This window comes from Lacerta agilis, chromosome 16 (genome assembly GCF_009819535.1).
Source record: "Lacerta agilis isolate rLacAgi1 chromosome 16, rLacAgi1.pri, whole genome shotgun sequence".
NCBI classification, from domain to species: domain Eukaryota; kingdom Metazoa; phylum Chordata; class Lepidosauria; order Squamata; family Lacertidae; genus Lacerta; species Lacerta agilis.
The window spans coordinates 32,905,010-32,919,202 of record NC_046327.1 but is presented as its reverse complement, the minus strand read 5'-3'; the positions used below and the strand labels follow the sequence as shown (position 1 = coordinate 32,919,202).

General features: G+C 49.4%; 1 protein-coding gene across 3 annotated transcripts in view; it reads left to right on the top strand.

Moving 5' to 3' along the window:
* The window catches only part of CRB3 (crumbs cell polarity complex component 3), a 37,328-nt gene that overhangs the window by 17,755 nt on the left and 5,380 nt on the right, over window positions 1-14,193 (top strand). Inside the window, exons 2-4 of one of the 3 annotated variants that reach the window (XM_033173667.1) lie at window positions 2,513-2,761; window positions 10,466-10,527; window positions 12,471-12,611. In XM_033173667.1, the coding sequence (XP_033029558.1) occupies window positions 2,686-2,761; window positions 10,466-10,527; window positions 12,471-12,611 (279 nt within the window). In that variant the 5' untranslated portion in view covers window positions 2,513-2,685. Of the gene's footprint in view, window positions 1-2,509; window positions 2,762-10,465; window positions 10,528-12,470; window positions 13,439-14,193 lie in introns of those variants that run through there. The other 2 variants (XM_033173669.1, XM_033173668.1) reach the window with 2 other exon arrangements.

Sequence of the window (14,193 nt, the reverse complement as noted above, 5' to 3'; positions counted from 1 at the left end):
CCCTGCATGGCATAGCTCATAGCTTCCCTGAGTTATTCAAGCCCCTTCGCCACGACAAGGAAGTGATCCAAGAAGGAATAGTAATGTATGGAAGTGAGAGCTGGACCATAAAGAAGACTGATTGATGCTTTTGAATTATGGTGCTGGAGGAGACTCTTGAGAGTCCCATGGACTGCAAAAAAAATCAAACTTATCCATCCTTAAAGAAATCAGCCCTGAGTGCTCACTGGAAGGACAGATCCTGAAGTTGAGGCTCCAGTACTTTGGCCACCTCATGAGAAGAGAAGACTCCCTAGAAAAGACCCTGATGTTGGGAAAGATGGAGGGCACAAGGAGAAGGGGATGACAGAGGATGAGATGGTTGGACAGTGTTTTCGAAGTGACTAGCATGAGTTTGGCCAAACTGCGGGAGGCATTGGAGGATAGGGGTGCCTGGTGTACTCTGGTCCATGGGGTCACGAAGAGTCGGACACGACTGAACGACTGAAAAACAACAAGCTTCACATTCCTGACTTTGCATCTGCGCAGTAAGAACTCTTTAAGGCAATGTTGCCATGTCTTACAAGATCCGTTTCTGAAGCCCTCCTGGTGAGTCTGCCAATGACAGCAAGCACAACAGAGGTCCCTTTTTCAAAGGTATTCTCGTACCTGTAAAGACTCTGCTCAGATTGAGATTTGAGCAACCACCACCTGCCTTCGTTTTCAAGTGGGTATTAAAAACCTATCCATGTACTGCAGCCTTCTCATGGCCATAATTTTAATTGAGAATGCTCTTGCCATGCTTTCTCTCAGCCAGTGTGGTGTAGTGGTTAAGAGTGGTAGACTCATAATCTGGTGAACATGGTTCGCGTCCCCGCTCCTCCACATGCATCTGCTGGGTGACCTTGGGCTAGTCACACTTCTGAAGTCTCTCAGACCCATTCACCTCACAGAGTCTTTGTTGTGGGGGAGGAAGGGAAAGGAGAATGTTAGCCGCTTTGAGATTCCTTTCGGTAGTGATAAAGTGGGATATCAAATCCAAACTTTTCTACTCTTCTTCTTTTATATAGCAATTATATGCTTTTATTGGACTGTGCCATTTTAATTGTGTAGTATTATGAAAGATAGGAGTGCCTGGCATGCTCTGGTCCATGGGGTCACGAAGAGTCGGACACGACTGAACTACTAAATAACAACAAATGACTACATTGGCACTTAGGTTCCAGAGGCGTAGCAAGCCCAAGTGGTACCCGGTGTGGATTTTTTTTGTCCCCCCCCCCACATCCGCCCACACCCCTTCAAGTCACAGTGAGCGTTTTGCATTCCCCCACAATGCTTTGCGGCACCTCATTAGGTGCCGCAAAGCATTGTGGGGGATCGCAAAATGCTCACTGTGACTTGAAGGGGTGTGGGCAGATGGCACCCCAGGTCCAGGTGGACTGAGTAAGGCAAGCACAGCTAATGTGTTTCTAGTGCTGTGGTGAGTCCTAAGCCCAAAGCTACTGGGTTTGCTCTGGCTTATGCTTGAGGCTCTAGGTGGAGGTGCCAGATGTCACCCCTTGAAGATGGCACCTTTGTACCCCCTGAGAGAGCAGTGCCCTGGTGAAATGTGCCAGGCTGCTGGGTGAAGCCCTGGCTGGGCAGAGCTGTGCTTCTGTGGCTCTTCCCAGCAGGAAGGAAAAAGCAAACTGTGTGCCGTGTAAGCCAGCTGCTGCACTGAGCAACTTATGAGTTGTGGGGTGGGCATGCTGAGACTCACCCCCCTCCCCTGGAACCCGGGGCGCCCCCCCCAGCAATGCCCCTGCTTGGTTCTCTAACGCCTTGGTACTCAAACAACTTGGAACCCAAACACTGCAAACCTGGCAGTGTTCCGTTTTGCAAACTTTTTTCGGAACCAAAACCTGCTCCGTTTTGAATGTAACGCTTCTGATTTGAGTGCCACACTTCCATTTTGAGTGTTACGCTGAGGTCTGTCTGTTTTTGCTATATATTTCGCGTTTTCGTTTTTGCGGCTTTTTTGTTTTGTTTTCGTGACTGTGTGGAACCCAGTTCAGCTACTGATTGATTGATTGATTGTGTGGCTGCAGTACATTGTTTATTGCTTTCATTTTATGGATCAGTGGTCTCGTCAGATAGTAAAATTCATGCTTTAAATTGCTGTTTTAGGGGTTGTTTTTAAAAGTCTGGAACGGATTAATCCATTTTGCATTACTTTCTATGGGAAAGCATGCCTTGGTTTTGGAACGCATTTCTGGAACGGATTACGTTTGAGATAAGTAGTTCATATATATTGGTAGTTTTTGAAACTTTGCCTTTTCAGGAAAGTTTTCCTCAAATGTCAGGTATAAATAAAATAAAATAAATAATTTCCAGTTCGTCGGGAATGCTGGGTGGGGGATGCTAGGAGCTGGTGTCCAGCAATGTCTGGGTGTGTGCAGGTATTCCATCCCTGCAAATGCAGGTAGCAGGAGTAACTGTAGATTTTTGAGTATCACAGATTTCCTTTCTCTCTCCCTCTCTTTGAAAATTCCAGGCCTTTAACTCCACCATCGCATATTGCAGGACTTTATACCGGCCGAAGCGTTTTGGAGGCAGCTGTGGGGTAAAGGGAGCATTTTGGCCTGTGGCTTCCCTTCCTTCCTTGGCGGAGGCAGTGGGGAAACCTCTGCCTTCCCCTTGCCCCACTCCTGGCTGGGGAGGAGGGTGATGGCTCGCTTGGAACAGCTTGGATTCCTTCTGGCAGTCTCTCTCCAGTCCTGCTTACAGCCCACTTTGTGTCAAGGTGAGTGATCAGCATGGTGTGTTTGTGTGCGCACTGGCCTATATCTCTGGCCCTTAGAACTCTCCCCAGGCCATGTCCCCTACCCAGCCACAACTTCTTCCCCAAGCTCCAGTTACAGGTAGGTAGCCGTGTTGGTCAGCCATAGTCAAAACAAAATAAAAAATTTAAAAAAATTCCTTCCAGTAGTACCTTAGAGACCAACTAAGTTTGTTCTCGGTATGAGCTTCCGTTTCAGTGTATCTGAAGAAGTGTGCATGCACACGAAAGCTCATACCAAGAACAAACTTAGTTGGTCTCTAAGGTGCTACTGGAAGGAATTTTTTAATTTTTGATTTTGTTTTTCCCCCCTCCAAGCCTCATTTACCTTGCTTCACATCTTCCTTGAGTGTTTTTTGTCCGGCTGCAATCAGTGGTGAAGGAACCCTCTCTGGCACCTGGGGCGGGACAAACCAGCCAGTGGCACACGTGTGACACCCGTAGGGGAACGCATGTGCATCATCCCATACGGTGCGCACGTGCGGCAGCCCACCGCTCACACGGCAACCGTACAGGCTGCCACACGTGCACACTCCGTACGGGCTGTCGCTCACGCGGTGTCCGTACAGGTTGCCGCTAACGCATGCCGTCCACACAGTGCATGTGTGGCATCCCGTACAGAGTGCACATGCGTGGCAGCCTATACAGTCGCTGCGTGAGAGGCGCCCATACTGACTGCGTGCACCCTCGCCCGCTCTACAGCTGGGGGGGAGGCAGGGGCCATCTTGCCACCCCCTCCGAGTGGCACCTGGGGCGCACCGCCCTCTCCGCACCCCGCTTTGTACGCCCCTGGCTGCAACGTGTCCTTGGACTCCAGTAATGACTTTTATTTATCTGGAAGGAGAATGGAGAGGGAAGAGGGTTGTGTCCGTGTAGAAATTAGTTTACTGTACAAAGGGGAAAATGTAAATTCATGTCTCTGTACACTTTTGTGCCTGGACCTGCCCACCACTGGCATGTTGAAAAAATAAACCTATGCTGCCAATACTTGTGGTGAATCGGTATACAATAAGCAGCACAAAAACGGCGCACACAAATCTACTAAACCATTCCACGTTCTGAATTCTATATTGGTAGTCCAACCAAAGAGAGAGCAATAGATGTTCTAGTTAAGATGAGATGTAACATGTAAATTGTAAGTATGGTAACTTTTGTGCGTAACATCTTCAATATTTCATCTGATTGGACTTGCTTTCATCAATTAACATCTGTGCGTATCATCATTGATATTTCATCTGACTGAACCTTTTTTCACCAATATCTACATGAGCCTGGCTAAAGAAATTTAAAGACTGAGATTGTCCTGTTGCACTAACTTGAATGAGTTTTCTGTTTGTGGCTTCTTTGTTAGACTTCTTGTATTGCTCTCTCTTTGGTTGGACTACCAATATAGAATTCAGAACGTGGAATGGTTTGGTAGATTTGCGTGCGCCGTTTTTGTGCTGCTTATTGTATACTGATTCACCACTGGCATGTGGCTTGAAGAGTTGCCCAGAAGAGAAGGTGGCTCTCGGCCTGCAAAAGGGTTTCCCACCGCTGCATTAAGTGCTTAGAGAGCATTCAGTGACCAACAGGCAGAAAGCTTTCTCTAAAGAGGAAGGGGGGTGCGGTGGGGGCGGGTCGCCCCGGGTGTCACCACTGAGGGGGGTGACAAAATGCCGGGCGGCACTCACTGTGGGGCCTGCAGTGCGCCCGAGCCATGCGTATCTCCTGGGAGAGACTCAGTGGCTTGGGCACACGCAGGCTCCGCTCTGCCCAGACAGTCCACCCGCTGCCTCCCCCCCCAGCTGTAGGGTGGCTGAGTGGGAGGAGGCAGGCAGACTCCTCGGAGGCCCCACAGAACGTCCTGTCCCGGCTCGGCTTGCCTGCCCCTGTGCGCAGGGCATGCGCGCCGCCCCAGGCGCCCGATCGACTTGTTGTGTCAGCCTTCAGATACTATTCAATGCAGAACACCATTAGATGCTCTATCTTGCCCAACAGTGTTGCATGTCAGCAATAGAATACTATTGGATAGCAACTTCTAAACGTTGAGATTCTATCAAAATAGCATGGATTGTCAAAAAATGGTACAAATACAGATGTACAGTGTCTGAAGAATATTTAACTTTGGAATTTGCAAAAAAGGGGGGGTGTCACGGTCTGGTCTACGGGTGAACGAAGTCCCAGCAGAGGACGTCAGGACTGGGGGCAAGATGGCGAGGTGGGAGCAGGAATGCGAGTCCAGAAACCTGGGGTCCGAGGGTCGGGAAGCAGAAAGTCACAAAGTCAAAGGCCTGGGGGTCGAGAAGGAGTCACAAAGGCGAGGGTCGAGAAGCAAGGAGTTCAGAAGCCGAGGTCCGGGGATCAGGAAGCAGGAGGCAGGAATTAGGAGGCCAGACTCAGCAAGGCAGGAAGCATGTTGCTGTGGCAAACAGCCAAAGGGAAAATGCTGACCTTATATCCCTTCCCTGCTCTTGCCACCAGGTGCCTTGAGTTACCAAGCAGCCTCACCTGTGCGGCCGCGCCTTGCCTCTCCAGAACAAACTTAGGAAGGCCCCAGTCCTGCGAAGCCCTGCTGGTCACGGGGCTTGGCTGCTGCACGCACTCCTGATTGGGGGGGGGGCGAGCAAATTCCTTGAAGCAAATTCATTATGGGCGTCGAAGTCATGCACCCTTCTTGCTAGGATTCAATTTAAGGGAGTATAGGTCTTTGGATTCTTCTTGCTCCTGAAATAGTTTGAAGGGAAAACGCCAGATCATCCCAGAAAGCAGAACGGAGCTCCCTTTTCTAGGAATGTGTCAGAGGCACTTTGGACTTCCTTGAAGTGTTTTTGTAGGCTTCACCTGTCAATTGCAAAGCACTTTCAGGGCGTGCCTCTGGCTCCCTTGCCTCAAGGAGTGAGCTCTGGCTGACTCACTCGTGCCCTCCCCAGCGCGGTGGGTGTGGATTCCCTGAAACACAAGAGAGAAGGCACAAACTAGGTTGCTCCACCATGCATCCTCTGGTTCCTGGGCAGTGCCCAGTCTGAAATGGAAACTGAATGCCTCAGAGAAAGAACTGTCCCAACAAGAACCACACCTGTCCCAGGAGAGGTTGAAAGCCCATGGGCTTAGTTCTGTAAGTGAAGGCTTCTGGAGGAGGTGGAGGTCTGGTAATTAAGGCCTCGGATGCCCAAGGGAGGTCCTTTCTGAAATGCACCTGTCTCCACATCATGTGTCATTGATGAAGAACCCCCATGAACAGGACAGGGCCTGAGGACTAGTTGGGCTGTCATTAAACAGAAGTACTGTTTTGGCGGGGTGGGGGTGGGGTAGACAGGTTTGGGAGACTCCCTGGTTCTGAATGGAGTAACTGTGCCCCTGAAGGACCAGGTTCTCAGCCTGGGAGTCAGTTTGGAGGTGCAGGTCAATTCTGTGTCCAGGCAGCTGTCTACCAGCTCCATCTGGTACGCCGGCTGAGACCCTACCTGTTTACACAGTGTCTTGCCAAAGTGGTTCATGCTCTGGTTATCTCCCTCTTCGACTACTGAAATGGGCTCTATGTGGGGCTACCTTTGAAGGTGACTCTGAAACTAAAACTAATCCACGATGTGGCTGGCAGACTGGTGACTGGGAGCGGCTGCTGGTACCGTATAACACTGGTCCTAAAATATCTACACTGGCTCCCTGTATCTTTCTGAGCACAATTCAAAGTGTTGGTGCTGTCTTTTAAAGCCCTAAATGGCCTCAGCCCAGTATACCTGAAGGAGTGTTTCCACCCCCATTGTTCAGCCCAGACATTGAGGTCCAGCTCCGAGGGCCTTCTGGCGGTTCCCTCGCTGTGAGAAGTGAGGTTACAGGGAACCAGGCAGAGGGCCTGATTGGTGGTGAATGTTGACATCTTCCAAGTCTAACAGTCTTGGGGGACACAATGCCAGGTCTGAAACCATGTTTGATAGCTAAGGTAGAGAATCGGTTGGGCAGTAACAGTGACTGCCCCCCCCAGCCAGCCCCCAAACACACCCTGGAGGTATACTTGGTACTCAGGGGGCATTGCTGGGGGAGGCCAACCACACACTGCTGCCCCACCTAGGCCTTAGTTATAGATGCCCCATTGGTTTCTTCATCCTTGATTAAATTGTGGGTGAGGGACATCTTATTATGGACCAACCTGGCATTTTCAAGCAGCACCCAGAGACCCAAGGTCTAGCTGGCATGGGTAAAGGTAAAGGGACCCCTGACCATTAGGTCCAGTCGCAGACGACTCTTGGGTTGCGGTGCTCATCTCACTTTACTGGCTGAGGGAGCCAGCGTTTGTCCGCAGACAGCTTCCGGGTCATGTGGCCAGCATGACAAAGCCACTTCTGGTGAACCAGAGCAGCACACGGAAACGCCATTTACCTTCCCGCCGGAGCGGTACCTATTTATCTACTTGAGGTGCTTTTGAACTGCTAGATTGGCAGGAGCTGAGACCAAGCAACGGGAGCTCACCCCGTCGCAGGGATTCGAACTGCCGACCTTCTGATCGGCAAGCCCTAGGCTCTGTGGTTTAACCCACAGTGCCACCTGCATCCACCATAGTTGCCACCAAATCTTGAGATGGAAAAAAGGGTCAGAACAGGCTGTATTTGCCTGTGCCACAGTCCAGACCAGACTCCAAAGGTCTGAACTGAGCTCTCCTCAACTGGTTCACCCTTGATCCAGTGTCAAATCTCCGCTTGTCCATGACCACCGGAAATGGGCTCTCTGATGCTTCCCTCAAGCAGTCCAAGGTTTGCTCTTCCAGGCACATGATAGACTTAATAAATAACTCCTGGATGCCTCAGCCAAAGCAATACCCCAACCCACTAACCAGCAGGTAAGAAATAAATCTCAAACCCTGACACCCCCCATTCCCTAGAGACCATAGCATGTGAGGTGCTATTTGTTTCACCATGTGTGCACATCACTGATACATGCTCTGGCAACAGCTTTCTGCAGTGTTTGTTTGCAGTGCACATGCAGTGAAACAAATGTGCAAATGTGCCTCATGGGTACATGGTGCACGGTTGGGTGCACTGTAAACCTCTGCTGTGCAGAAGCCAAAACTATCATGTGTAGGACACAGACTGGAAACTTTTCAATGCTGTTTTAAATTTGTTATTATGTATGATTTTACAGTTAGAAGTCAGTGTGAAACATTTTATGTAGTAAGTAACAAATCGATGCAAGGAACAATACCCACCTACTTTATCTCTCCTCTCTGCATGTCAGTGGTGGGGGTGGGTGGGCCCTGAGCGGATGACCTCTTCTCTCCTTGAAGGGGGAGCAGCAGCAAATGCAGAGACGGCAAAAGTTTACCTGCTCTGCAGTTGCATCGGCTCCTCGACCTCCCCTCCCACTGCCATAAATAGGGTCGCATGTGTGCCCCTCCCCTTGCCACCACACAGCTGAACTGCATCTTGTGTGAGGGTTCAGTTCCAGCGGTCCACGCGTATTTGGAAAAATGCGTGAAGTTGGGAACCTCTGAAACGGTCCTCCTTCCCTGGCAAGGTGGAGGTTGGCTTACCTGTCTTTGAGAAGGCAGCCCAAGGACTCTCGCAGTGTCCCAGAGTCCTCATGCCTCCGTCCCGAAGCCTAGTGAACACTTTCCCAGCTTGGGGGTAGAGATGGGAGGGCTCTAGGATCCTGCTAGAGCGTAGCTGTCAACCTTTCCCTTTTTTTGCAGGAAATTCCCTTATTACAGCATTGGGAAACAGCAGGGAGGGTTGACAGCTATGTGCTAGAGCCCACGCACGGCCTTCCCCAAAGCCAAGCCCGCAATGATTTGATTTGCGCAGGTGGCGGTGGGGAATGAATAATGGAGAGTGGGTCTTCATCATCATCATCATAATTTATTATTTATACCCTGCCCATCTGTCTGGGTTTCCCCAGCCACTCTGGGCGGCTCCCAACAGAATTAATAATAATAATAATAATAATAATAATAATAATAATAATAAGCGATAAAACATTAGACCAGGCACCCCCAAATTCTGCCCTCCAGCTGTTTTGGGACTACAATTCCCATCATCCCTGACCACTGGGCCTGTTAGCTAGGGATGATGGGAGTTGTAGTCCCAATACATCTGTAGGGCCGAGTTTGGGGGTGCCTGCATTAGACATTAAAAACTTCCCTGAACAGGGCTGCTTTCAGATGTCTTCTAAAAGTCAAATATTTGTTCATTTCCTTGACATCTGATGGGAGGGCATTCCACAGAGTGGGCACCACTACCGAAAAGGCCCTCTGCCTCGTTCCCTGTGACCTTACTTCTCGCAGGGAGGGAACCACCATAAGGCCCTTGGAGCTGGACCTCAGTGTCTGGGCTGAACGATAGGGGTGGAGACGCTCCCTCAGGTATACTGGCCTAAGGCTATTTAGGGCTTTTAAGGTCAGCACCAACACTTTGAATTGTGCCCGGAAACGTACTGGGAGCCAATGTAGGTCTTTCAGGACCAGTGTTATATGGTCTCGGCAGTGGCCGCTCCCAGTCACCAGTCTAGCTGCCGCATTCTGGATTAGTTGCAGTTTCCGGGTCACCTTCAAAGGTAGCCCCACGTAGAGTGCATTGCTGCAGTCCAAGCAGGAGATAACTAGAGCATGCACCATTCTGGCAAGACAGTCCGTACCAGATGGAGCTGGTAGACAGCTGCCCTGGACACAGAATTAACCTGCGCCTCCATGGACAGCTGTGAGTCCAAAATGACTCCCAGGCTGTGCTCCTGGTCCTTCAGGGGCACAGTTACCCCATTCAGGACCAGGGAGTCCTCCATACCTGCCCACCCCCTGTTCCTCCAAAACAGTACTTTGTCTTGTCAGGATTCAACCTCAACCTGTCACACCCTCTCCAATGCTGCCATCAGTATCTAAGTAAGCGTCAAGATGCGAGCTACCATATATACTTGAGTATAAGCCTAGTTTTTCAGCACATTTTTTGTGCTGAAAAAGCTGCCCTCGGCTTATACTTGAGTGAGGCGGGTGGTGGGGGTGGCGAGAAAGAAGCCCTTTCTCTCCGCTCGTGCCGCCACCCGTTCTCCCCAGTCAACCATTCCTTAAGAAGTGTACAAGAACGGCGGTTCTTTACTCTCCCCAGGCAGTTTGTTCCATTCCTGAACCGCTCGCATAAATGCAAACTTGGCAAAGGAAGCAGAGGAAGGAGCAGCCCAAAGGGTTGCTTTCGGGCTGCTCGTTCCTCCTCCTCCTCCACAGCGGCAAAGGTGAACCGGCTTATACTCAAGCCAATAAGCTTTCCCAGGTTTTTGTAGGAAAATTAGGTGCCTCGGTTTATATTCGGGTCGGCTTATACTCGGGTATATACGGTACCTCTTATGTGAGATTCACATGCTCTGTGTTAAAAGGTGTATCTTCAGTGCATTCTCTGTTTTTTGTCGTCTAATCTGAACCAAAAAAAGGAGAGACGTTGCACATTCTTTTGTAATTCATGAAAATCTTTTTTTTTAAATATTTTTTTTTTAAAGAGTGTGTGTGTTCAGACCTAATGAACTGGGCCATTCTGCAATTTGGCTCTCCATGGGGACAGGACCCTATGTGGCATGTTACCTCATGGCTGTGGTCTAATGAAACAGGGAGGAGTGTAAAATAATTCATTGCCTGGCAAAAGATGACCTGAGTCAGGTGGAAACTGGTCCCTTCTTCTCTAACGCCCACTGTTTGTCTCTCTCCAAAACAAGGCACTAACAGCACTCCAGTGGAGTCCACGACCGTATCTCCCTCTTCTTCATATGGCCTTTCGGTATGTATGTATGTATGTCTCTCTTGGGCAAGGGCACCTTGGGTCTTATGAAGCTCTTGCCTGGAATGGCAAATTGGATAGATATTTACATGCTCGAGGCAGCTATTGTCACCACAACCCAGAAATGACTGCAGCCAATTGAGACCACATGGTAACAAATTCAAGGGGGGGGGGGGAATGGAAGAGGTCTGGATTTGGCCTCCCCCCTCTGCTGTGGTCAGTTGATGAGCGTATGTTACGGTAGCAGCAATGTTGATGACAAAGGACTGGGTTTGGGCAGCATCTCTGGGGTTAAAACCTGGCTTTTTTAAAAAAATAAATTTTTATTATTTTCCAAATATACCAAATTACAGCCAATTCAATATCAAATATACAATACATTTAATCAATGCTCTGCCGAGCTATTACTCCCCTCCCCCACGTCAACCGGTTTTCTAGTCCAATCTTGTCGCGCAGTTCATATTACGCCATGTTAAACTATGTCAAAGGTTTATTCCAATCCTACAAGTGTCTTTAAACTTCCTCTGTTCAATCTTAAGTACTCCACAAATTTACTCCAGTCTCTTTGAAACCTCGAGTCATCCTGGTTTCTGACCCTGCCGGTCAGTTTTGCCAATTCAGCGTATTCCACCATCTTCGTCTGCCACTCATCAATCGTTGGTAACTCCTGTAATTTCCACTTTTGGGCAAGCAATATTCTCGCTGCAGTTGTCGCATACATGAACAATCTTTTGTCCTTCTTAGCTATTTCTTCTCCCATCAACCCCAACAAAAAGGCTTCAGGTTTTTTTTGGAAAGTATATTTAAACATCTTCTTGAGTTCATTGTAAATAGACTCCCAAAATCCCTTGACCTTATTACAAGTCCACCACATGTGATAAAAGTTTCCTTCTTCTTGCCTACCTGAAAACCTGGCTTACAGTTAAGGTTTGCTTCTGACACATGACCCTCCTGATGCTGGGCTGGTCATCAGTTTGCTCACAACAGTTGGTCCAAGCCGCACCAGCAAGCTAAGTCGTTGATCAGGGCAGCCATATTTTCAAGAGATGCCCATGAATCGACACTGTGCATATTGATTTGTGCAGTGCAGGTGTGCAAGTCTATGGAGCATGCAGAGCAGGCCAGGCTTCCCCCCTACGGCATGTTAGGTCCATGTTAGGCCAATGTGGTGTAGTGGTTAAGAGCGGTGGACTCGTAATCTGGTGAACCGGGTTCGCGTCCCCGCTCCTCCACATGCAGCTGCTGGGTGACCTTGGGCTAGTCACACTTCTTTGAAGTCTCTCAGCCTCACTCACCTCACAGAGTGTTTGTTGTGGGGGGAGGAAGGGAAAGGAGAAGGTTAGCCGCTTTGAGACTCCTTTGGGTAGTGATAAAGTGGGATATAACAACAACAACAACAACAACTTTTTATTTATACCCCGCCCTTCCCCGCCAAACCGGGCTCAGGGCAGCTAACACCAATAAAATCACAACAAAAACATAAAACAATTCATTAAAATACAGATTAAAATACACTTTAAAATTAAATCTAAACTGCAGCCTCATTTTTAAGTAGCCCACCAATCACACCAAAAGAACAAAACATCAGGGTTAAACTGAAACCAACCCAAAGGCTAGGTGGAACAGCTCTGTCTTGCAGGCCCTGTGGAAAGATGCCAAATCCCGCAGGGCCCTGGTCTCTTGTGCCAGACTGTTCCACCAAGTCGGGGCCAGTACTGAGAAGGCCCTGGCCCTAGTTGAAGCCAACCTAGCATCCTTGTGGCTCAGGACCTCCAACAAACTATTATTTGAGGACCTTAAGGTCCTACCCGGGACATACCAGGAGAGGCGGTCCCTTAGGTATGAGGATCCTAAGCCGCATATCAAATCCAAACTCTTCTTCTTCATCTTCTGCCTTCCTCCGCTGTAACGATGTTCTCCCCCTTTTTCTTTCCCCGTGGCAGAAGTCGGAGCTGGAGGCAGCCATTGCTGTGCCGTGTGTTTTTGGGGGGCTCCTGCTGATCGGCCTCCTGGTTTTTATGGGACTCAAAATCCGGGAGAAGCGGCAGACAGAGGGCACTTATCGGCCCAGCAGTGAGGAGCAGGTGGGTGCCCGCGTTGAAACTAACACCAACCTCAAGCTTCCCCCGGAAGAGCGACTCATCTGAGATGGGGGAGAGGGCTCTGCTTTTGGGTCTCAGCTTGGATGGAGCCACTCAGGACACTGGACTCCAAAGAAACAAAAACTCTAGCATTTAAAAGGGTGCTTCTGTTTCTGCTGCTGCTGCTGCCTGGCTTGAGGTTTCCCAGCAAGCTTCTTAAAGCTTTCCCTGCAGGCTGGATGTGAACTATACACAGGAGACACCCCCAATGTGTTTTAGAAAGGGCTTTGAGGAGCGGCTGGATCTCATACATGCACACTGCCGGGAATGGCTAGAGGCAGACAGTTCAAGGCAAGATTGGACCCTGCCTCTCTGGGCACACAGAAGAGAGAGGGCTGCCCCCCTCGGCCCACACAATGCCAACCGCACAGTGCTAGATCTCCCTTCTCTATGCTGCCCCAAAGAACGAACTCTTCTGACTCTAAGCGGGAGTGTGTGGAATTGCCACTCGAGCTTTACACAGGAGTTGTTGCTTTTGTGCGAACAGGAAAAGAGCAGAGGGTGGTCGGGGAGGCTGCTCTTGGCTTTAAGGATCCTGCCACGTGAAATTTTGGGCAGGCTTGCCTTTTTTATTTTTAAAGATGTATTGCGCCGTGCCTTTCAGTATGCCACTATTTAATAAAAACCAATCTCCCTTCTCTGGGAAGAGAAAAGTTGACACAACCTAGAGTGTTATTATCCCGTTGCCTTACGGTTGGCCAGTTTGAGTCGGCAGGTGACTCTTAAATGTTTCATAGTAGGGAAGTGGAGAGCTGTGCCCCCCCAGGGGCTCTTGGGCTACAGTTTTCCGGGACTGGTGGGAGCTGGAGTCCAGCAGCAGGGCCACAGATTCCCCCTGCCCTGTTTTAAATGAACTAAAGGAGGACCGTACCAAACGGAAACCCAGCAAATAAACAGAGGCAGGCCTCCAAAAGGGTCTCAACAAGATATTGTTGACCCGATTCCAAAACTTTGCTTTAGGCATTTCAAGTGTGCTTTAGCCTGTTCAAAAGCACCTTATGCACATTATTTCAAGTCTTTCCAACTACGCTGTAAGGGGTAGGTCAGCATTATTATCCCCAAATTACAGATTGGGAGGGAACATCCAGGCCAGCCCAAGTCGTCCTCGTGAACGCATGATTTGAACGGAGGCCTTCCTGATTCTCATCCAGTCTCCTAGCTTTTGCTCCACATCAGCTTCCGTCAAAGGCAACTGCCATTGCAGGTCTTCCAATCCTTGTTCCACTTTGGATATCCTATCTAACCTCTGCCTAAGGACTGCAGCAGACACAATGCAGGAGGTTCAAAAACCAAATAAAGTGTGTTTACGTGGGTGGGAAATGTCAGAAGGTCCCATTGGAAACCTTTGCTTCGCATTTGTATTAACCCCGGCATAGGCAAACTCGGTCCTCCAGATGTTTTGGGACTACAACTCCCATCATCCCTGACCACTGGTCCTGCTAGCTAGGGATGATGGGAGTTGTAGTCCCAAAACATCTGGAGGGCTGAGTTTGCCTATGCCTTTATTAACCCTAAGGCCCTCTTA